Genomic DNA, 22157 nt, shown 5'->3' with positions numbered 1-22157 from the left:
TATAAAATAATGTCCTGATCATTAAATATAAATATATATATATTTGTCTCAAAATTAACCAACACACACAACAGGTAATCATCGGCTGATGCCAAATCATTTGATTTCGATTCGAATTCAAGAATTAATCAGGACTCGACTCACCACAAGAACCCACTCTCTCCTCCGCTGCTCAGCTCCGCCGCCCGCCAAATTCACTAGATGAACCGCAGTTCGTCGATCCTTCCGCCCTCGTCGTCGTCGGGAGAAGAGTCAAGTAAGAAGGTGCGGAAGCCTTACACCATAACTAAGTCCAGGGAAAGTTGGACCGTTGAAGAGCACGACAAGTTCCTTGAAGCTCTCCAAATGTTAAGCTTCTCCGATTTCCTTAGTCTACTTTATTTTATAGGCCATTTGTTTCGCGGGAGAGTTGAGAGATGATCAACGATTTTGAAGATGTAAAGTTTGCACTTTTTAAAATTATCAATAATTTACTGGAAAATGTTTGTCTCGAATGATTTTTCTGAAATGCTTTGTTTAATCCACCTTAAATCCGATCTTTTTCTTCTGTATTGTTTTGTCGTTGACTTGTAGTCGCAGATTTAACAGAGCTTACTGTTAAGTAATGTGTCTGGTTCAGTTTTCCGAAAGTATGCATTACATTCATGCTGTGAATATCAGGTTCGACCGAGATTGGAAGAAGATTGAAGATTTCGTTGGTTCAAAGACGGTGATTCTGGTGTCTTTTTAAGTCCTTGGATCAAAATCTTTAAGGAATTCTAATTTTCAGTATAATGTTGCATTTTATTTGAAGAATTCTACAGAATCAAAATAAGTCTGAGATCAAGGTTTAGTTTATACTTCCAAAGATGGGTCCTTGACATCCTTGATCTTGTATCTACTTAAATTAATCCGCCATCATTTTTGCAATTTGCTGTCTGTAGTATGAACAATAAGTAACATTGGCTTTCTTCTTAGATTTTGCTGGAGTATATGTTGCTAATTATCGATGATGTTGTTGGCAGATTCGCAGTCATGCACAAAAGTACTTTTTGAAGGTTCAAAAAAATGGAACAGAGGCACATGTACCTCCCCCACGACCCAAGCGTAAAGCCGCTCATCCATACCCACAGAAAGCACCCAAAAATGGTTTGCCTCCTTTGCATTAATTCGAACATGATTTTAAACATACAAATAATGCCTTTCTGGTATCTTGAGTTTGCTACTTTCTGTCTTTACGGCAGTTCTAGTGCCACGTCAAGCATCTGCAGCATATGTTTCGTCATCAATGAATTCTCTTTCATCTGCTTGTCATGTATGGGATAATTCTTCCATGCGTGGAAACAACCCATCAAGTGGAGCCACAGCAACTGAGAATGATTATAATCTACTTGGAGTTGAAGGCATGCTTCTTTTTTTCTTTTTCTTTTTTTAATATTGTGTGTAAACTAAATAAACTAGTTTTTTTATAATAAATTTATGTATACAAACAGCTGATATTGGATCAAAGGGGCCTGAAAGGGTTAGTAACTGCAATATGAGCAGCATTGGAATTTCACGGAGAGTTGTGTCAAGTTCTGACCTGCCAACACAGAGCATGCAAGGTTCCATGCTTCACGGTAACCTTCTTGAACACGTTCCTTTGCCATTCCAATGATTCAGTCTACACAAGGAGGATGAGGATTAGATACAATCTATAGTTTCACTTACGAATGATAGACCAGAAACAATGTTCATATTATCTTCTGTCATGTTCAGACTCTATATTTCCCTCTGTGTAGCTCAAATTTTCCTGGATCCCTTCCCCGAGGATTTAGATTTGAGAATGGATGCTTTTAGATTTGAGAATGAATGCTTTAGGTGAAATCTTTCGGCCATGTTTATGGTTGTTAGACTCGTACTCTTTTGCTGCATTTTTCATACATTTCTGAATCTGCTTGTATATACGTCTATCTCAGTATTGCTTCTATAAGTTTAGGATTAATGACATTTAGTGTTTTTCTGTTCTTATGAGACGTGTGACATCCAAACTGAAAGGGCAGTAGTATTGAAGCAATTTTAATACATAATTAAAGAGGTTGTGAATGGGCTATGCTGTTGCTTCAGATGCTCTTGCTGGTGTAATCGAGGAAGTTTTGCGTCGGGTCACTCGCCAATATATATTGCTCAGGTTCTACTCCAAATAGGCCAGTACTTGGAAGAATAAAATTCGATAATGTTAATTCATTCTCACTTGAAAGAATAAAATTTGATAATGTTAATTCATTCTCACCATTGTGCTACATGAATAATTAGTTAGTTGAATTATCGTCCACGTGATAAGCTCCAGGGAACATTAGATAGATATTCATAGATAAAAGTCCGAAGCTTGATCTTCAGGTACTAGACTACATATTGACTGGCTTTAAGAATTTCTAGGGGATTGAAAATGTCTCTTAGAAACACTTTTCTTTTCACTGGCTTCGAGTTGCAGGCTAGATTATTACTAAAAATAATGTGAATACAAAAATAAAATTGTTATTTGATGGGTAATGGCTTGTGTTTCCCCTTTTAGGTATACCAGATTTTTTTGAAGTATATAGCTTCATTGGCAGTATCTTTGATCCAGCTGGTAAAGATCATGTGAAGAAACTCAAGGAGATGGATCCTATTAATTTTGAAACAGTGAGTTCATCCAAGGTTCATTTGGTTTTTCTGCTTGTCAATCAAATAATGTTTTTTACCAAATGGATGTGTTTACTACAGGGAATAAACTAAGCACGAGATAAGGAAGACATTTAAAACACTCTAAACTAGCTGACACTACTGTATAGTGTGAAATTTGCATCATGAGGAAGCTTATGATAATTCTTGTCAAACTAATATGCTATCATTCTTCCAAATGCAGGTCTTGTTGTTGGCTAGAAACCTTACCATTAACTTGTCCAGTCCTGATTTTGAGCCAATTGTAAGTGTTTTTCTTAAATTAATTGTTTCAGCATTTTTGTGAAGTGGTTTCTTGCAGTCAATCTTAAAGCATGAAAAGTGTTCAGACAGGGATGTATGGGTGAGAATGGCTCAAATGGTTTTCGGATCTCGTAAATGCCTCATCATAAAGATTATGCGGGGATTGTCAATGTTAGAATAACACTTTGATGTTGGCATATCATTTTTTATATGTTATGCTCTTAAACATATAGAGTCTGAAGGTTGGTAAAATTTATAGTGAGAGTCATGGCTGACATAACTTATGTTGTGTTGCATTTTCAGAACCTTTTTCAAATGACGCCGTAAAAAAATATCTGAGCCTTGTATCCTTTGAATGCTTTCATGATTTCTACTTTTTTCCTTTGGTCACCATGTATCTGGTGGTTTAGCGGCCGGGTTGTCATGTTGGTTGGGGAATGTCAGGGATATAGAAGAAGAGGTTCATAACCTATTTATTTGACATAGAACCATTTGAAATAGAACTCGACAGTTTTTTCTACATTTTGTACCTATTTCACACTGATGTTCTCATGTATAAGCTGTTTCCACATATTTCTGCAGAAAAGGGCTCTATCATCTTATGATATCAATTCCAAAGCAGTAGGCTTTTCTGCTGTCATAGGCTCTGACTGAATCGCTATAAACCCTGTAAATTAAATGTAAAGCCGTTTCACTAGAAACTGAAGGGGTCGATGGAATCCAAGAAGGGAAGTTACTGGTGATCTGACAGCCATGGGACCTTATAGAATTGTGCTCGAGGTGGAGCCAGTAGTCTGTGTAAGGTGAAGTCTGTGATAAATTCAAAGAATGCTCATCTAATATCCCGAGCCAATTGTTGACATATCCATCATGTCAGCAACACTAGTGTTGGACAAGATGTCGATCTCTGTAATAATATGAGGCTCCAACTTGAAAATGATACATGTTATGTCTTTGTTCCCTCAGTTTCAATTTTGTTTGACATAGTGTGGTAGGTTGCTAGTCGGTGGTGTGAGAAATCTGTTGACGTGTTCTTGTATTTTTATTCATCATGCATACCAAAGTATTTGCAGTTTAGGTGACTCTGTGCCATGAACCTAGACACAACAAAGCTGGTAGCCCTCAAGGACTAGAAAATCAAGGCAAAAAACAGAGAGCAAGGTCTTTGAAGAATGCATCTTAGCAGTTATTGATTATAAAAATTTTAAATTTGTAATAATTTTACCAACAAGTAATATATAGCTTTTGTTGTTTCAGGAAAAAGGAGATGACTCAAATTTGCAACTATTTGAGGAGATGCCTGTTTGAATTTTTATCAGAACATTTACTTTTTTCTTTTCTAAGTAGTTTTGTTTTGTTAAGTTTGGATGCAACTTATGCATGATTACAATTTAATTATACATTTTGTCTAATTCAAATTTTGTTTTTCAATTTTTATTTTTTCTCACAAATTTTTCTTGATGAAATATTTATTCAATGCAGTTCATTTATTTTGAATATAATGAATTATTAATGTATATTTCTTTACAAGGGCATGAAGATGCCATGTTTCAAAATTATTATTGGTAAAGTAGCAATATCAATGGATCAGTGACATGTTTTTTATTTAAAATATGTAAATAACGTATAACTAATTATTTAATATGATTAATATGTAAATTATTTTTATTATAAGTTGACCACTTGTAAAAAAAAATTATAGATTTTATATTTTGCGTGCCAATTATTTTTGAAGACAAACAATTTTATAAAGCAATTTATAATTGAACATGACTTCAATGTGTTGATAAAACAAAGGGTGAAAATTATAAAATTTTATTTAATAGATTAATAGAGGGTATTTAGGTAACTTGTGTAATTTTGGATGGAAAACTTAACTTTTTATTTTATAGATGAGGTGTAAGTGCCAAAATATAAAAAACGGGGGTTTGTGTAAAATCCATCAAGTATGAGGGAGGTTAATGCAAAAATCTCGAAGGCAGTGATTTGCTTTTCGTCTCGGCCTAATAAACAAACACATTTATTTCTAGTACTACTTTGGCACCATCGCTTTTGAACTATTAAAATAAGTCAAGTTGCATGAGTAAAATCTACAAATTAATTTTAGAAGAAAATCAAACATCCACATGTTTGTCATCTAAGCAGAAATAAACCCTGATTAAATATCACGAAACCGTAATAAAATAGATTGATCATCATGTTAAATATTTCAAAAATCGTAAACGAAAAATCAAACCGTAATTACACACAACCGACTCAAATCCACCGTTACTTGACCTATATCTCTTTGTAATAGTAAGAAACTCCAAATCGAGGTGAGTACACATAATAAAACTCGTGAATTTCCATGTCTTAGTTTTGCCGTGTGTATATTGCACTTTTTAGTATCATATATTCGTTTTCACCTTGTTATTNATAAAGTTATCGTGGACAGATGTCACAGAAATCATATGCGAGTCCAAATTTTCCTCAAAATTTTCCAACGTTGTTGCCAAGATTCAGTCGTAATATGGCTTGTATTCGCCGGTAAATTATATTTTTAATGAATTTTATAGTAGAAATCAACTATTTATTTGATGTGATGTGACGACGACATTAACGTAGGATAGTGCTGCCAACAGATTAGACATATATCTAACAAAGAATTCATTAATTTGCAATATTTAAACACATGCCGTATTGTCTTGTACTCCGTGAGAAATTTAATACAAGGTTGAAAATTACTAGCCATAACCAATTTTGAATTAATCTGACGAGTAATTGATTTTATACGACTTTAATTCGGAGTATGTATATATATGACCACAGCGAATTTGGATCAATTAACGTTGAATGTTGATGTTGCTCTTTTTTTCACAATAACTAACATAGTTTGTTAGGCAACAAACAAATAAGGTTGTCCATATATATTGCTTGAACGATCAATTTTTATGTTTTTTTTCTATTTCTTATTACATCTATGTGTTTTATTTCTTATGCTTTGTTTTATGAATGTAACGACTCTCCTTCCATTTATTGAAAACTTTGGTCTGATTTGATTTGGTTTAAAAATACCTCTTGACTTTCCAGCAAGACCTTATCAATGAACAAGCGTAGTATTTTGCTTTTAATGTTATTTTCTAAATGTCCATCTAATATAAGTAGATATCACAACCCAATTTCCACATTTATTCCCAATTAATTCCAATCCCGCATTTCCAACCTAGGCAAAAGCTTGTATGAGACGGTCTCACGGGTCGTATTTGTGAGACGGATCTCTTATTTGGGTCATCCATGAAAAAGTATTACTTTTTATTGTGAATATGGGTAGGGTTGACCCGTCTCACAGATTATGATCCGTGAGACGGTCTCACATGAGACCCACTCTCCAACCTAATACTCAGTCAAAATTATATATTAATTAAATAGATATGATTAATATACAACATATCAAAACTGTATTCATATGTACATTTTGTATAACTGTTAAGTCTCACTACTATCATTTTACTATGAGCACTATGAAAGTTATAGAACAAATTTATGATACCGGTTTACGAAAAAAAATATTCTTGATTTATAAAATAAAACTTAATTATAATGATTTAAAGGAGGGATTATGTTCTCGAATTATAGTTAATCATTATTTTATAAAAATGATATTACGAAGAATATCACAAATATATTTAAAGAGGTTATATTAAAAAAAAATACACGATTTAAAATATATGACAAAAAAGCACACAGAGACATAGTACACGCGCTCGACAACGTATCCTTTCTAAATAAATTAAAAAATAATGGCTTTATTTTCTCGAAAACTCCTCTTTGATTTTTCTTTGCGGATGACAATGTAGAAACTGTGTAGAATCCTCAGCTGAGAAAAAAGCAATGCCTAATTTTCTGTTACATATACATACACCTATGTATACACATATACATACAGCATTCGTCATCTGTATAAATTCCTTTCTTCACCACCACTCCGCTCTCATTTCTCTCTCTTATTCAGCTTCATAGACTGCAATTTTAGCCTACACATGCATTTTCGTCTTTCGTGAGTTCTTAATAAGTGTGAGGGGCGAATTTTTGTTCTGGAATTGGGTTTCGAGGAGTTTTTCCAGATGCTAAACCTCAATTTGACAATTGATCCGGTCGTTGATCCAGCTGAAACGTTGTCGGAGAAACTATTGATTCTGTCCGGAGATCATCTGGAACACTCCGGTAGCTCGAATTCATCTGTAGTCAATGTGGAGACCTCCAGCGCCGCCGGTGATGATGATTCCACCTCAAACAACTTCTGCGGTTTTGATATATGGAGGACTAACGGTGAGGATGAGGAGACAGAGAATCGGACCGGCGGTTATGTGATGAAGGATTTTTTTCCGGAGAAAGCGGCGCCGCAGTGTCGGTTGTTGGATCTCTCCGAGAATTACCGGGAGCTGGCGGGGCAGAGCGTAATTACTCAGCAGCAGAGGCGACAGGTGAAGAAAAGTCGAAGGGGGCCAAGGCCTCGCAGCTCTCAGTACTGTGGAGTCACGTTTTATCGTCGCACAGGCCGTTGGGAATCTCACATTTGGTAAGTGGCAATTGTCTGGGTTCCTGTTTCATTTAGTTAGTTATTTATTTTCAAGGACGCGTGTGAAACCTGCCGTGCTGTTATGGTGGGATATTCGATCCCGATCATTGTTATGCATCTAAAAATAAAAACCATAGTAGCTAGTGAATAATTAAAATTGTTATGTACAGTATTTTTCATCTGTCAATTTGTTTTGATTGTGTAAATCTTCGTTCGAGTCATCAACTGTTTACGGAGTTCCGTTTTTAAAAAATTTATAGAATCTATGGTTTTTATTGCCATTATTCGTTGAATTTGAAGTTTAATTCTCCTGACTTTTTTGTTAAATGTTATCTATTATTAAGATGGAATTTTCATAAATTGTTTCTGCAGGGACTGTGGTAAGCAAGTTTACTTAGGTAAGTAACTTATACAGTCTGGACTTCATTTTGGATATGCTTTGACTTGGTTCAACTGATTTTAACTTTTCTGGAATTCTTTTTGTCAATGGAACTTGAACTTCAAAGGGGGATTCGACACTGCACATGCTGCGGCTAGGTAAGAATATTTTAATTGTTGTGGTTCGACATTAATATCAGAGGTCCAAGTTCTTGTGATTGGTAAAAACATGGAAATATATGTTGATGCTAACTCTAGGGCATACGATCGTGCCGCATTAAAATTTCGTGGACTGGATGCTGACATAAATTTTAACATCAGCGACTATGAAGATCTTAAGGAGGTTCTTGTTACTTATGCTATTCTTGAATTTTCTTGTTCCTGTAGTGCTTCTGATTTTTCTTAATTGGTATGCTGCACAGATGAAGGATCTGACCAAGGAAGAATTCGTGCATATTCTTCGTCGCCAGAGTACCGGGTTTTCAAGAGGGAGTTCAAAGTACCGGGGTGTTACATTGCACAAATGTGGAAGATGGGAAGCACGGATGGGTCAGTTACTTGGCAAGAAGTAAGATATTAACTATCGCTATTTTCTCAACATTTGGGAAGTGACTGATAATTAGATGCAAGTACATTAACTTATTATCAATTCATAATTTCTTGGCATTAAACATTCTATGTTTCCCTGCAGGTACATTTATCTTGGATTGTTTGACAGTGAGATGGAAGCTGCAAGGTCTAAATGTTTTGCATTCCTTTTCTCTTTTCTTATGTGGTTGTGTGGCAAAGTTAATTGGAGCCCCTTGTCTTGATTGATTTTGTTGATGTTTATTAGAGCATATGACAAAGCTGCACTAAAATGCAATGGAAGGGAAGCAGTTACCAATTTCGACCCCAGCACATATGAAGATGAAATTAGCTTTGAGGCTGATGTTGGAGGTAAACATGATAATGTGATCGAGGATAATCCACGTTCAGTCTCTCTCCTAGGTTGCTTTGTCTTTGACTTGATTCACATTTTAAATTTTCTTTGACATTTCTAGCTGGCCAAAATCATAGTCTAGATTTAAACTTGGGGATAGCTCCTCCACGTGGCGACAATTGCCTAACCCAGAGTATTATTGGCGTGGGGAACTCTCAGCTTCACGGTGACTCAGAAAACACTCCTGAAAATGGGCAAAGGGTACTATGAACTTTCAGACATGAAATTTGACTACTTTGTGTTCTATAATCTACAGAGATTTTTATATAGTTGTTTGGAATAATTTATGTCTTCTCAAACACTTCAAATTGTTTGAAATCTTGCTTAGCTATCACTCCCATTTCATAGCAGATTCAGAACTTGTCTATAGCCCCTGGGGGATCTCATCTACCACGTGGATATGTAAATGCATGTGAACCTCTTTTCCGGAGTGGAATGAGTTCCAGTTATGAGATCCCAATTTATCAGGTAATCCATTTTCAGGCGAATATTGTTTAGCTTCTTTCTTGTTTTTCATGAGTTGCTTCACTTCTTCTATCAACACTCATTGTGGTGATATCTTGAACAAGCACCTGGTCATGGTGTGTGTCAATGCCTAAAATTATGTCTTTGGAAACCAATTTTTACCCCATGGTTGGCCACATCAATTATATAGTTTGAAATCTAAATGTAAAAGCATACTGCCAGCGCTTTAGATTTAAGCAAATCCCAAAGTTCACCTAACACCATATATTCAATAGCTGAAAGTAGTCAGTCGTGGCACATGAACATAATAATAACCTTGTAGTATTCATGCAGTTTGAGATCGCATTTTTCTTTCTGCAGGGATTAGCGCTAGAGAAGAGTATGGGAGCTGATTCATCAACAAATTTGACCTGGAGAATCAGTCAAAGCCATCCAAATGAAGTTTCTCCAATACCGCTCTTCTCTACTGCAGCATCATCAGGATTCGCTAACTCAACTTTCCCTAATTCCTTTGCTGCTGTCCACCAATCTGCATTTGCCACTAAATCTCTAAACTCTCGCCTCCCATCTGTTGCATGCATTAATGACTCATCTCACCATTACTTCACCACTTGAAACTAGCAGCAGTTGATTTCGATATGAACTCTTTCATATTACTGGAAGATAGCTATACAATCTAAGATTTGTATTTCCAAGAGTTTTGTTATGATTGCACAAGCAATGAGTCTGATATTTGCGTTGGTGGTGCAAAGCAGTTTAAAATTTACCATATTTGTCTGATTAATGGATACATTGGGTAATATACACGGTTGCTTCTTTGCTATGTGACTTGTTTACCTATGTTCGTGTTTTATATATGAATCGTGAATATGTTTTATGTATATATATATATATATATATTCACAATGGGGATGCATTAATTTAATATAACTACTATTCATACAAGTGAGATTTGAACTATAAGCCAAAAATTCTTGGCTTTATGCAGTAGATTCTAGCTATATATATTTGGGGTTAAAGACTTGTACGATGTAGACGAAACTTTGATTTAACATATTGAGTAAATGGTCACCGTATGTTGTGCTAAGCGTGGGGACAGCATAGGACAATATTTTTTAACCTGAAGTAGTACTGTAGTTTTATCTTGAAAGGCTGAGAGCATCCTAGATAGTACTGCCTCCTATGTTTTGTCCTTGATCCCTATGGTACACAGGCCGGCCTCTACTCTAAAACTCGAACGTGATATCTAGTCATGCTATCATATTCAATATTTTTACTGCTTCAATTTGACCATGGTGTTGACTAAACATAAAATCCATTTAATTTGCTGTCTTCACATATATGTAGGATCTGTCTGTTCCATAATGTATGATCATAACAAAAATATGGGAGGATGATATATTTTGATATCCGTATGCCAAGCACTCGACTGAATTTTTTTTTGCTTATTTGAAGGTAATTCCCTGATTCTGTAGATTAGCGGCCAAATATTTTCCATAATACAAAAATTATATCCCATTTGTAAGTTGTACGGATCAAGGCAAGACTTAGAATGGCCACTTCTATCTATTAAGTAATTTAGGCCATAGCAAAGGAACGACGAAGGAACGTGAACGGTAGATACCATGCTTAGATCTCATACGAAACTCCGATGGCCCGTGAGGTTTTTTGCCGATCGTAACCTGAAATTGGCTCGAGTTTCAGTTCAAGTTATTTATTTCAAGGACATGCATGTATCCAACAATGCCTATCTAGTATATTTTGTAAAATAAATGTTTTTTTTACACTAATTAATTTTCTTAAATCACATCTTCCATAATATGATGTTTAAGAATACCACGCTCAATCTAAAAGTATACAATAGATGCTTTCATATGACAACTGCATTGCATGTGTTGATGATATATGTGACATCCTTAACTTTGCGCGCTTCTGATGTTTGAGAGAATACTCTCTTTTTGCCATGTCCAAAGAAAAGTACTTAAGTATGACTAGTATAAGCAACAAACTATAGTTCTTTTATATTTAATTTTTTGCAGCTGGTTTAAAGTCCATCGACGTCAAAATCTCACATTTGATACAAAATCTCGATTTCGAAACTCGAATATAACAAATCTATCGTAACTAAAAAAAGTGTACATTTGAGCCAGATGGTTTGGTTCGATGAATAATCTACATGTGAGCCAGATGAGAGCTGACTGGGGTGGATTGCTCTCTTATCCTTAAAATTTCATCTATGTTTTTGTTTTTTAATTTCTCATATAATACTAACATTATCTTTTTAATTATTTTTAGTATCAGTTTCCCCCTCAACTACCATTCTTATGATATAATTCAAACACTATGGAGAAAGTGTCCAAGACTGGACCGTCGAGTCATGGTTCAGCTTCCTTGTCTATCCAAAAAAATTAAGATTGAACAATAATTTCTAATTGGTAGATAGATTGAGTAATTGCACGAGAAATATTAAAGCCAATTTACATTTTTGACACCCTTGTCGGTATGTATATATGGTTGTAAAATGTAAATGCGAGGGGTCACAGCTCACATGACAGACAACTCATGGTGATGCTACTTGCAAAACAATATTAATGTGTGCAAGTGTTTCTTTTTTACTGGAGGATGTAATCTACGGTGGCGTTGTGTCTGATTGACACAAAAAATCTTGTCTATAATATATTACCCCTTACTTATTATTCATCCAAATAGTTGATTGGACAATTCCTTGTATGCCTTTTATTGCTTTTGGTAAAATTGGGTGACCCTAATCGTTCCTAAAATATCCCACATCGACCTCCTCCATTGCCCAACAGTCACCAATGTTTTTATACGATGACTCAATAAACTATGGTAACAAACAACGTCACGGTTGCATTATAAAGAGTTTGTGTTTATTAAATCTAAAAATACTTACATTGCATTTGGATCGATACATTTTTCAAGAGAAGATGTTTCAAATTCTTTAATTACTTTAGATATACTAAATTTAAGTTAATTTACAGTAATTGTGAAATACTTCGAATATACCCATGTAAAGTACATTATGTGAATTGAATATTTTTATTAAATGCAACTTCACGTTGTGTTTGGATTGATGAATTTGATTCACATGAAGATATTTTTTGATTTGTGAATGAATTTGAAATTACATTCGTGGTGAATTTGAAATCCATCACAAATAATGATTGAAAATTGCTGAACTTAATATGGAATTAATTTAAAATTAATTTGAATTTTCGCTATACAAGCAAGCCAATTTGAAATCTCAGTCCATTTTTCATAACCATATCGAAAATTTTTCCATATTATTATGTAAGAAAGGTTCCGAGAAAGATAATGAGAATCAATGAAATAATTTAATGGTTTTAAATTGAAAAGGATAGTATTTGAAAAAATAATACTCAATAAAGTATTTCATATTTTTAAAAATGAGGTGAACGCGAAACAGAATACGAAGCAACTAAATTTCCTCACTGTTACTATTGGAGGCCCAATTACAGTTTTTGGTGAGATCTGGGCTCATGGATCCGTTACCTAGCCCTCAATAGCCCATTGCATATCAGACAAATCCACCTAGGTGGGACAACATTCCCGTGTTGTAGAATCTCGTAGTCACATTCTGTCGTAGCAAGAAATCCAATCAGCCACTGCCACGTCGCTCTATATCACCATAATACCATAATATCATGTGTCGGATAGATGTGAACAACGTCACCCTGAATAACGTCTTCCAAACCAAATTTATATCATCGTCGAACGAGTAATCATGATTTATCTACTCAACATATATATCATATAATAAGTGGATAAGAACACTACCCATATGTTCATATAGATAGCATGAACAAAACCTATACATTTCATACGCAACGATCTTATATGTAAGACGATTCGAATATGTGTATGTTTGTTGTGAAATAATATCACACTCTAATCAATATATATTATAAAATATATTTTTGACTAAAAATTAATATTTTTCACTCAAATCAATATATATTAAACAATATCCAAAACATAACTAATACAAGATGATATTTTTGTACCGAAAAAATAATTCTTTGGAAATAAAAATTAATATTTTTCGAAAATCGAGTCGATTCAATCAAAAAATTACCAAACAAATTTATATGTGAGACCGTTTTACATGTCGATTTTTATGTTATATTATTAGAGTTGATTTAAAAAAAATCATATGAATATACATCATTACACGCTTAAAAATGTGACACTTACAAGAAAAATATTTCTTGAGATATATTAAGTCTTTATTTCGTTATTTAAATGCCAATAATCGAATCCATGGATCTTACGGACCCAATTGAAGTATAATTAAACAAACATTTGGCTAAATAGTCAAACAAACAGAATGATGGCTGATAATTAATATTGCTCATGAAGATCAGATATCCCTTTTTATTACAAAATGTTATTCATATTTCACGGAAGAAAAAAAGTTTATCTGTTTTTATTTTTTGAAAAAATTAAGGAGTTTTCAATATATTAAATTATTTCTGGCATGGTTGAATTTCTGTTGTTATCGTCATGGAGACTCCTTCCCACGATTAAACTCGAGAAGAGCTCGACTCACCACAACTTGGTACTTAAATCAGTATTATTGAACTAGAGATAATTTTAAAATGATTATTTCTTCTTCAAAGATAAATTTTTGAACGACTTTTCGATCCTAATCTTCTTTACCGAATCACTAAAAGCTCGCCAATTCATTTTCCCATTACGCAATTTAAATTTCCCATAATCTTTTCCCCTGCATATGCACTACTTTTTTAGCAGGCCCCTTTTTTCTCCTTTTTAATTATTTTTATGGCTTCTTCTTCTTAGCAAGGTAGCACCTTTTTCATCATAATAGTGCAGAAACAAGGGATGGGGGGTGTTGAAATTTTCTTAGTTTTTCTCACTTCTTCTGTCCTTTTTCTCATGGATGCTGCCATAGCCCAGATGCCGGGTATCTATCTTCCTTTGTATATGTATATTTTTGTATCTTTACTTGTTCTAAGATTCAGTTTGTTGGCTATTTCCTAAGTTGGGCTCTTCATTGATTAATTTATGTTCGGAACTACTACTGCTTATATGATGGATTAGGTTCTTGATTCGTCGACCTTGGAATGAGATTTCACTTTGAAGATATGTTCTTTAAAGTTTTTAGTTGTAGGTACGAGGTAAAAGGCTTCAAAATAACAAAAATATAAAATTACTTTCACATTCTGTGATGTGTGGAACAAGAAAATTATTTGCGTTGATATTTGTTGGGAAAAAAGGAGTTGGGATAAATACGGAGGTAAAAAACTAGAGTTTATTTGAGAGCATTTAAATTGTAGAGGGGGAACTTTAGCATAAAACTATGTAATTGAAATTTGGCTGTCCTTTCAACTTTAGTTCATGTTGTAATCCATGGCTGCAATGCATATGAAATTACGAGGGAATTGAGAAACCATTCGCAGCTCTTCTAATAAGAAGATTTAGCAAATCTTAGAGTAGGCAAATTTGTTATGAAGAAGAATTAATTTTTGCGGAATTGGCAACAATCTTCTTGCACTTCTAACATGGATAACCGTGTGATGCAGGCTTCGTAAGTTTGGACTGTGGTGGTGATGCTAGTTTCACAGACGATCTAGGCCTTATATGGACTCCCGATAACCAGTTGACCAGAGGGGAAACCACTAAGATATCTGTATCAAATGAGAATAGAAAACAGTATACTACACTGAAATACTTTCCAGCAGATGATAACAAATATTGTTATACACTTGATGTGGTTCCCAGGAACAGGTACCTTATCAGAGCAACATTCTTATATGGTAACTTTGATAACAACAACGTGTATCCCAAGTTTGATATTTCTTTTGGGCCAACTCGTTGGGCTACCATTGTGATTTCTGATGCAAGCACGATAGAGGTAGAAGAGTTGATATTTCTAGCTATAGATCCCACTGTCGGAATTTGCTTGTCCAATGCTACAACGGGACAGCCGTTTATATCCACCCTTGAGCTCAGAAAGTTTAATGGTTCCATCTATCTCAACCAATATGAGAATCAGTTCTTTCTCAGCGTGTCAGCAAGAATAAACTTCGGTGCAGATAGTGTCGATCCAGTGAGGTATATTCCTGAAATATTGAACTTGTAGGATGTCCTAATTATAATCTTGTGATCTGAGTGTTATTGATTTTGAGCTATGTTCTTTCTCCACAGGTATCCAGACGATCCATTTGATAGATTATGGGAGTCTGATTCGGTGAAGAAAGCCAACTACCTCGTTGATGTCGCTCCCGGGACCCAAAAAATATCTACTCGAATGCCCATTGATGTTAGCAATGATGAAAGACCGCCTCAGAAAGTGATGCAGACAGCTGTAGTTGGCAGGAATGGATCACTAACATACCGTTTAAATCTTAATGGTTTTCCTGGTTTTGGTTGGGCGTTCTCGTACTTTGCTGAGATTGAAAATTTTACTTCAATTGATAGCAGAAAATTTAAGTTTGTGCTCCCTGGCGACTCTGAACTTAGCAAGGCCGTTGTAAATATCCAAGAGAATGCACAGGGAAAATATCGTCTGTATGAGCCTGGATACTTCAACATCTCTCTCCCATTTGTGTTATCTTTCGGATTTGCGAAAACTTCTGATTCTACTATGGGCCCTCTCATAAATGCAATGGAAATAAACAAGTATTTGAAAAAGAGTGACGGTTCTGCAGATGGTAAGATTGAGTAAATATCTTTGACATGGGAAGATTGCATTCTTACTGTTGCAAAACCTCAAGTATAAGTTACAGTTGCTGGTGTTAAATTACTTGCATTATGAATGAATCAGAATTAATATCTATAACCCATCATTTCTCTTATTTACATAAAAAACTTGTAGAAATTGAATGTTTAGAAAGAGTTCTACATCATTCTCTATTTCTCCTTGAAGGTTAACATTTTTTCTGATACATTGTTACGTGAGTTGCAGGGGCAATTGTGGCTGGTGTAATCACAGCTTATGCATCAGCTGAATGGGCCAAAGAGGGTGGCGATCCTTGCCTCCCGGTTGCCTGGTCTTGGGTCCAGTGTAGTTCAGATCCCCAACCAAAAATAATATCAATGTAAAACTATTCTTGTTTCGTCTTTTTAAATCATAAAATATATAAGGATACTACATTAGAACTCGGGTTCAACATACACACATATGCAATAAAACTCTATATTTGAGTTACAATCCTGCTTACATTTGATTTAGTTCTTGATTTTTATATGGCGTTGTTTGTAATGGGCAGTAAATTGTCGGGAAAGAACTTGACAGGACAAATTCCATCAGAGTTCACAAACTTGGATGGCCTTGTTGAGTTGTAAGTCGCGGGGTCAACCTTTCATTTCCTTTCTTTCTTTATTTTCTTTTTCCTTGGAAAAATATTCGTAAGTGTTTTTTGTCAACATAAACATTTATTTTGTTGCAGATGGCTTGATAATAACTCGCTGAATGGTTCTATTCCTGATTTTTCCCGATGCTGGAACTTGAAAACAATGTAAAGTTTACGCCTGTCTTGTTGTTTTTGTATATTTCTAAATTAATTTAAATATTTAGATAAGTTGCCATTTCGAATCACCAGACATCTTGAAGATAATCTGCTGACTGGTGAGCTGCCTTCTTTGCTTGCGAGTCTACCAAATTTAAGAGAACTGTAAGTTTGAAAAGCAAATATTTGTCTGTGTAATGATTTTTTTAAATATCTCCACTAAGTTCTGTTGAACCTCATTTTTCATAGGACTGTCTAGTGATGTCTCTTTTAATTGTTAATGATGCAGGTATGTTCAGAACAATATGTTGTCAGGAAGAGTGCCATCCGGTCTTCTTAACAAAGATCTCGTTTTTAAGTGCGTTTATTTACTTTTCGTTAATGATGCGAAAAAAGAAGTTTATCTGTTAAGAAAGTGTGGTGCTGATAGTTGCACACCTCAAGATGAGGGGATTGGATGGAGCCATTAATTTTAAAAAATTAATCTTTGCCTAATTTGTACTACACATATATTTCAGTTACACGGGAAATGTACATCTTCACGAGGGAAGTAAAGGGAGCCGTAAGACGAATATTATCATAGGCTCATCTTTAGGAGTTGCTACTGTTTTGCTCGTCGCCACTATTACTTGCTGTGTCCTGATTACCAAAAGAAACAAGAAGTCTCTGAAGCAAGGTCAGATCAGATGCAAATATTTTTTCTCCCCAAGTCTGCCATTATGGTTTAGAAACAATTAGAAATTGACTAGTATGTTCTAGAACTATATCTGATATCATTAAAAAGTGATTCAATTTAATCAATAATTAAAAGTTTATTCTTTTCTTCATAGATCAAGTTCGACATGATTTGGCGACTCAGAAGTTTTCCTCTTCGGGGGGAGACGGTGCAGCAGAAGCTGCGCATTACTTCACTTTATCTGAGATTGCAGATGCCACAAAGAACTTTGAGAGACAAGTTGGATTTGGAGGCTTTGGAGTGGTCTATTATGGGAAACTGAAGGATGGAAAAGAAATTGCAGTTAAAGTCTTGACAAACGATTCTTTCCAGGGAAAACGAGAATTCTCAAATGAGGTTTATTTTACAATTCAAACTTTTTTTGATCTTCTGTGCAATAGTTTGTTTTGGATAGTTTATTTCAAATATTACCCTGTTTTTATTAGCATATCTATTCGAGGAAAATCCTTCTTGTCATCGATTATAGTCAGGATCGACTATAATTTAGTCTTGTAAGTGGTATAGATTTTATATTTTAAACCAGAACTGGCATTATCACTTCCACTTCAATTTGGATGTTTTCAACAGTTGAGCACAAAAATAATCTCTCCCCATCACGAGGAAGTGAAAATTGTGGCTGAAAAGTTATTTTGACCAGTAAATTAGGATGATGTGAAACTCAGAGCTTCTCTATGGACCTGTATTTCAGAGCAGTAGTTAATAGTTGATTTTCTTTGAACGTTGCAACTTAACATTCATGAATTTTTTGAACAATCCTATCGTGGTTTGAACCAGTCAAGACAGTTAATTTCACGGCTTAATAATTTTTTCGCAATCATTGGAATTACTGATCTGTGTCACTCAACATTTAGTTACCATGGCTTCTTGTTGACGCCAAATTGTTCAATTAAACCAGGTGGCTCTTCTTTCAAGGATACACCATAGGAATCTATTACAGTTTCTTGGATACTGCCAAGAAGATGGGAAAAACATACTCGTGTACGAGTTCATGCACAATGGGACTCTTAAGGAACATTTATATGGTACGCATTAATTTTTTAAATGAAAAAATTGCAGACAATGTGATAACTTTATTAATATTTTCCTAGGGCCTTTAATGCATGAAAATGGTTTTAGTTGGATTAAGCGCCTTGAGATTGCTGAAGACACCGGAAAAGGTTGGTTTGCTAGACTGGTTTAGTTTTGCAACGAAATAAAAAGGAAAAATAATCGAGAATAAGTAATATAAATGCAAGGCACTTTCTAATTTTCGTTTCAGGAATTGAGTACCTGCATACTGGTTGTGTTCCGTCAATCATCCATCGGGATTTGAAAACAAGCAATATTCTTCTTGATAAGAACATGAGAGCGAAGGTGTCAGATTTTGGTCTTTCAAAACTAGCAGTAGATGGAGCTTCCCATGTCTCGAGCATGGTTCGAGGAACTGTTGGTTATCTTGATCCCGAGTAAGCGTTCCCACCCTCATTTGTTCCAAGTTTCTAGCACACAAATGTGTGTAGCAAATGCTATCTATTGAATATTGACTAGCTACCAATAATCGCAAGACATTCTTGCGACTCAAATGTGAGTTAAAACTACAAAAGTTATGGCAAGAAATAAACAGTTGATATCATGTAATGCAGATATTATATCTCCCAGCAGTTAACAGACAAAAGCGACGTCTATAGTTTTGGTGTAATACTCTTGGAGTTGATATCAGGTCAAGAAGCGATTTCAAATAACTTTGGACCTAACTGCAGAAATATCGTACAATGGGTAAGATTTCCAGTACAGAAAGATATTTTAGAATCTCGATGTATAAAGAAAATAACATCACATGGCATGGTACATCTTGGTTGTACACTTGTAGGCGAAGCTGCATATAGAGAGTGGTGACATACAAGGGATAATCGACCCTTCATTGCACGAATATGACATCCAGTCAATGTGGAAGATAGCTGAGAAGGCGCTGATGTGTGTTCAACCTCATGGGAGCATGAGGCCATCAATCTCAGAAGTTGTTAAAGAGATTCAAGATGCAATATCTATAGAAGCATCAAGAGAAGGTAGTTCGGGTGAAGTATCGAGGCTTTCAGTTCATTCTTCGGCTAACAGGGCAGGTTCGGCTGATTTTGGAATCGGTGAACACTACCTGTCTATTGACGACTCTGTCACGCAGCCAACTGCTCGATAGAACAAGTGGGGCCAAAGTAGTTATAGTCTACTTCCCATTTCTTGATTGATGAAAACATTTAGTCAGATAGATTTTTGGATTGTTGTCTCGCTAACTGAAGCAAATTTTTTGATGTATAGAAACTGTAAATTCTCATCTTGGATGACTGTATATTGTTGATTTTTTTTAATCAAGTTTGAATTACCTCTATCAATATCGTCGTTTCATACCTCTAGTTGAAATCTGGCTTGCGCGCCTGCGGGGATCTTATCTACAATCTATTTTGTAACAAATTAGTTTCGAAACTGTTTCTTAACAACTTTAGATAATAATATGCAGTTTGTCATTGTAAACTAAATATTAATAAAGTAATATTTTAGTAAAACTTTGAAGAAAGATTAAAAAGCCTGGAATAAAATTGACAAATACATAAAAAAAAAAAAAGTTGCCGGGAGAGGTGCGAACATCAATTAAATTGAACTAATGAGTTTTGTGAAGTTTTTAGTGGGTGAAGCTGTCATACAGTAAATTGATGGGAAAATAATAAAACATAACTAGAATTCACTCGGATGGATCATCAAAAACTACTGTTGACTCGGTAGCCAGGCCGGATGACTAAGACCTTGGCTTTTCTTTCTTCTCCTTGAAGAGGGCCAAGAGAGACACACCAGACACCTTCACCACCTTAAATCTAACACCAGGAATATCTCCCACAGCATGGCCTTTCCGCCCAAATCCAGCGATCAATACTTCATCCTGTGCAATCAAATTTGTGATTTCTTCATCATTAAAGAATGTATCATAACAGCAACAAGTAATAATGGGAATTGGGAACTCACATTTTCCTCGATATAGTTTAAGCAACCATCATTGGGAACAAAAGCTGCAATCTTCTTGCCATTCTTAATGAGTTGAACTCTAGCACACTTACGGATGGCAGAGTTTGGCTGTTTGGCTTCAATACCTCTGCATGCGGAAATACAATAATTTAATTTGCAAATTACCATGATCGAGAGAATGAAAACACAGCAGAAGAGGCAGACTCTCACATCTTCTCTAGAACTATGCCTTTGGCATGAGAAGACCCAGCAAAAGGTTTCTTCCATTCATTACCGAGGTGAGATTTCTTGTAGGCCTTGTCAGCCCATCTTTGCCTTCGACGGTGGGACTTGAGTTTACGACCAGCTCCCATACCACGTGTCTTCCTGTGAAATGATAAATGAGAATCTGAATCCACTGAATAGATGTAGAACATTAGAATTAATGCCCAAGGCCAGCTTCATGAAGAGTAAAATGGATATGCTAGTCATGCCAAATATTTGATATCACACAAATGACCTTTATTGATGGGATTAGCAAGATAATTAACATATCATTTAATTGAAAACACAGCGGCCTCCAGCATTACAAGCACCATGCAATTGCATAAATATCTGGGTAAAAAACGCAATATACTGTCAGGTATTATTGCTACAATGTTGTTTCCTTAAATATAGTTCCCATTCAATAGTCTCAGCCTACTTCAAAATTACTAACCACTGCGAAAGGAACTATCATTAATCAAGTATCTAACAATTCTACAAGTAGGTGTTTCCTTCTCTGCTAGACTGCTACAAATTTTTCTTGATTGGACTTCTCATCATTTACATAGAAGCTTATGAAATGTATAACAAAAATTTAAGGTATCGCCACATCCACCTGAGTAGTTAACCAACTTTGAGGTCATACCAAATTCTTAAAATTAGCGACTTCATAAATATTTTATTCACATAATAACATATCCGGTTTCTATCGAAATACTGGCCACCCTTCTACAGGAGCACCCACATTCACAATTACCAACTCAACAACAGTCAGCCAAATAAAGACCTAAAATTCATTTTCGTTAATTGGAAATGTACTAGCAGCAAATCAAAACACAATCCCGGTCTTCCATCATATCACAAGTACCAACCACATCGAGTACCGCACAGAACTCATGATACAAAACCAACCAAAGACATCTGAAACAAGAACATGCTAATCGGTAAAAAAAATTCAAAAAAAAACATATCGTAAAAAGTTTTCGCCACCACACAACAAAACACGCTTAGATACAGATATGGTGAAATCAGAAACATACCCCATGATTGCAGAGCAGAAAGAACAACGAGCAGGCTTGCGTTTTGCTGTTGAACTGTGTAAACGGAGCGGCGGTTTCAGCTCTTAAAACCCTAACGAGCAAATATTACGAAAATAGGTAGCTTCTTATTTTATTTATAAGCTAGCATTTTGGGCCTTCATGAACCATATTATAGAACGGGGCCAAGTTGCACTGTTCGTGGGTCATTTGGCCCATATAACTGGCCCAAATAAGGTTAATTATTAAATCGATCATTTCTATATTGGGTTTATAAATGCAGTCCGAAAAAGTTTTCATATAACTCACTATAAATATCGTATTATCA

General features: G+C 35.2%; 4 protein-coding genes across 13 annotated transcripts; 3 read left to right on the top strand and 1 right to left on the bottom strand.

Annotated features, from left to right (window-relative positions):
• The first annotated feature begins 78 nt into the window (after nt 1–78).
• LOC140971725 (protein REVEILLE 8-like) lies at nt 79–4323 on the top strand. Of its 9 annotated transcripts, none has more exons than XR_012174360.1 (10): nt 79–347; nt 661–718; nt 1005–1128; nt 1224–1382; nt 1473–1598; nt 2534–2643; nt 2867–2926; nt 3508–3728; nt 4004–4086; nt 4183–4323. XR_012174360.1 is itself a non-coding variant. In XM_073434150.1 (8 exons), the coding sequence occupies exons 1-8, from the start codon at nt 202–204 to the stop codon at nt 3577–3579; spliced, it is 855 nt and encodes a 284-aa protein (XP_073290251.1). In that variant the 5' UTR covers nt 79–201; the 3' UTR covers nt 3580–4087. The 9 variants fall into 9 exon arrangements, 3 of the variants coding, with proteins under 3 accessions (XP_073290251.1, XP_073290253.1, XP_073290254.1); XR_012174359.1 differs by having other exon boundaries at nt 3999–4086; XR_012174357.1 differs by having other exon boundaries at nt 3990–4086.
• Nucleotides 4324–6724: 2401 nt separating this feature from the next.
• On the top strand, nt 6725–10150 carry LOC140971724 (APETALA2-like protein 3). 2 transcript variants are annotated; one of them, XM_073434148.1, is made up of 10 exons: nt 6725–7483; nt 7856–7881; nt 7990–8020; nt 8120–8204; nt 8284–8429; nt 8553–8597; nt 8697–8800; nt 8905–9044; nt 9192–9311; nt 9669–10150. In XM_073434148.1, exons 1-10 carry the CDS (start codon nt 7029–7031, stop codon nt 9921–9923), a joined length of 1407 nt encoding a protein of 468 aa, XP_073290249.1. In that variant the 5' UTR covers nt 6725–7028; the 3' UTR covers nt 9924–10150. The 2 variants fall into 2 exon arrangements, with proteins under 2 accessions (XP_073290249.1, XP_073290250.1); XM_073434149.1 differs by having other exon boundaries at nt 6726–7483; nt 9195–9311.
• A 3735-nt stretch (nt 10151–13885) lies between these two features.
• Nucleotides 13886–19899, top strand: LOC140971721 (probable LRR receptor-like serine/threonine-protein kinase At1g67720). The gene is made up of 15 exons (XM_073434146.1): nt 13886–14274; nt 14894–15425; nt 15519–16024; nt 16279–16411; nt 16583–16654; nt 16763–16831; nt 16916–16987; nt 17112–17180; nt 17341–17498; nt 17653–17894; nt 18454–18580; nt 18647–18715; nt 18817–19003; nt 19181–19313; nt 19408–19899. The coding sequence occupies exons 1-15, from the start codon at nt 14193–14195 to the stop codon at nt 19729–19731; spliced, it is 2775 nt and encodes a 924-aa protein (XP_073290247.1). The 5' UTR covers nt 13886–14192; the 3' UTR covers nt 19732–19899.
• A 267-nt stretch (nt 19900–20166) lies between these two features.
• On the bottom strand, nt 20167–21945 carry LOC140971722 (small ribosomal subunit protein uS12). Its single transcript, XM_073434147.1, has 4 exons — nt 21833–21945; nt 20760–20915; nt 20550–20676; nt 20167–20466 (listed from the first exon to the last, which is right to left on the bottom strand). Exons 1-4 carry the CDS (start codon nt 21835–21837, stop codon nt 20326–20328), a joined length of 429 nt encoding a protein of 142 aa, XP_073290248.1. The 5' UTR covers nt 21838–21945; the 3' UTR covers nt 20167–20325.
• Nucleotides 21946–22157: the final 212 nt, after the last annotated feature.

This window comes from Primulina huaijiensis, chromosome 2, assembly GCF_012295235.1.
Source record: "Primulina huaijiensis isolate GDHJ02 chromosome 2, ASM1229523v2, whole genome shotgun sequence".
Taxonomy (NCBI): domain Eukaryota; kingdom Viridiplantae; phylum Streptophyta; class Magnoliopsida; order Lamiales; family Gesneriaceae; genus Primulina; species Primulina huaijiensis.
The sequence above is the reverse complement of the archived record's forward strand: the minus strand, read 5'-3'. Positions and strand labels throughout refer to the sequence as shown.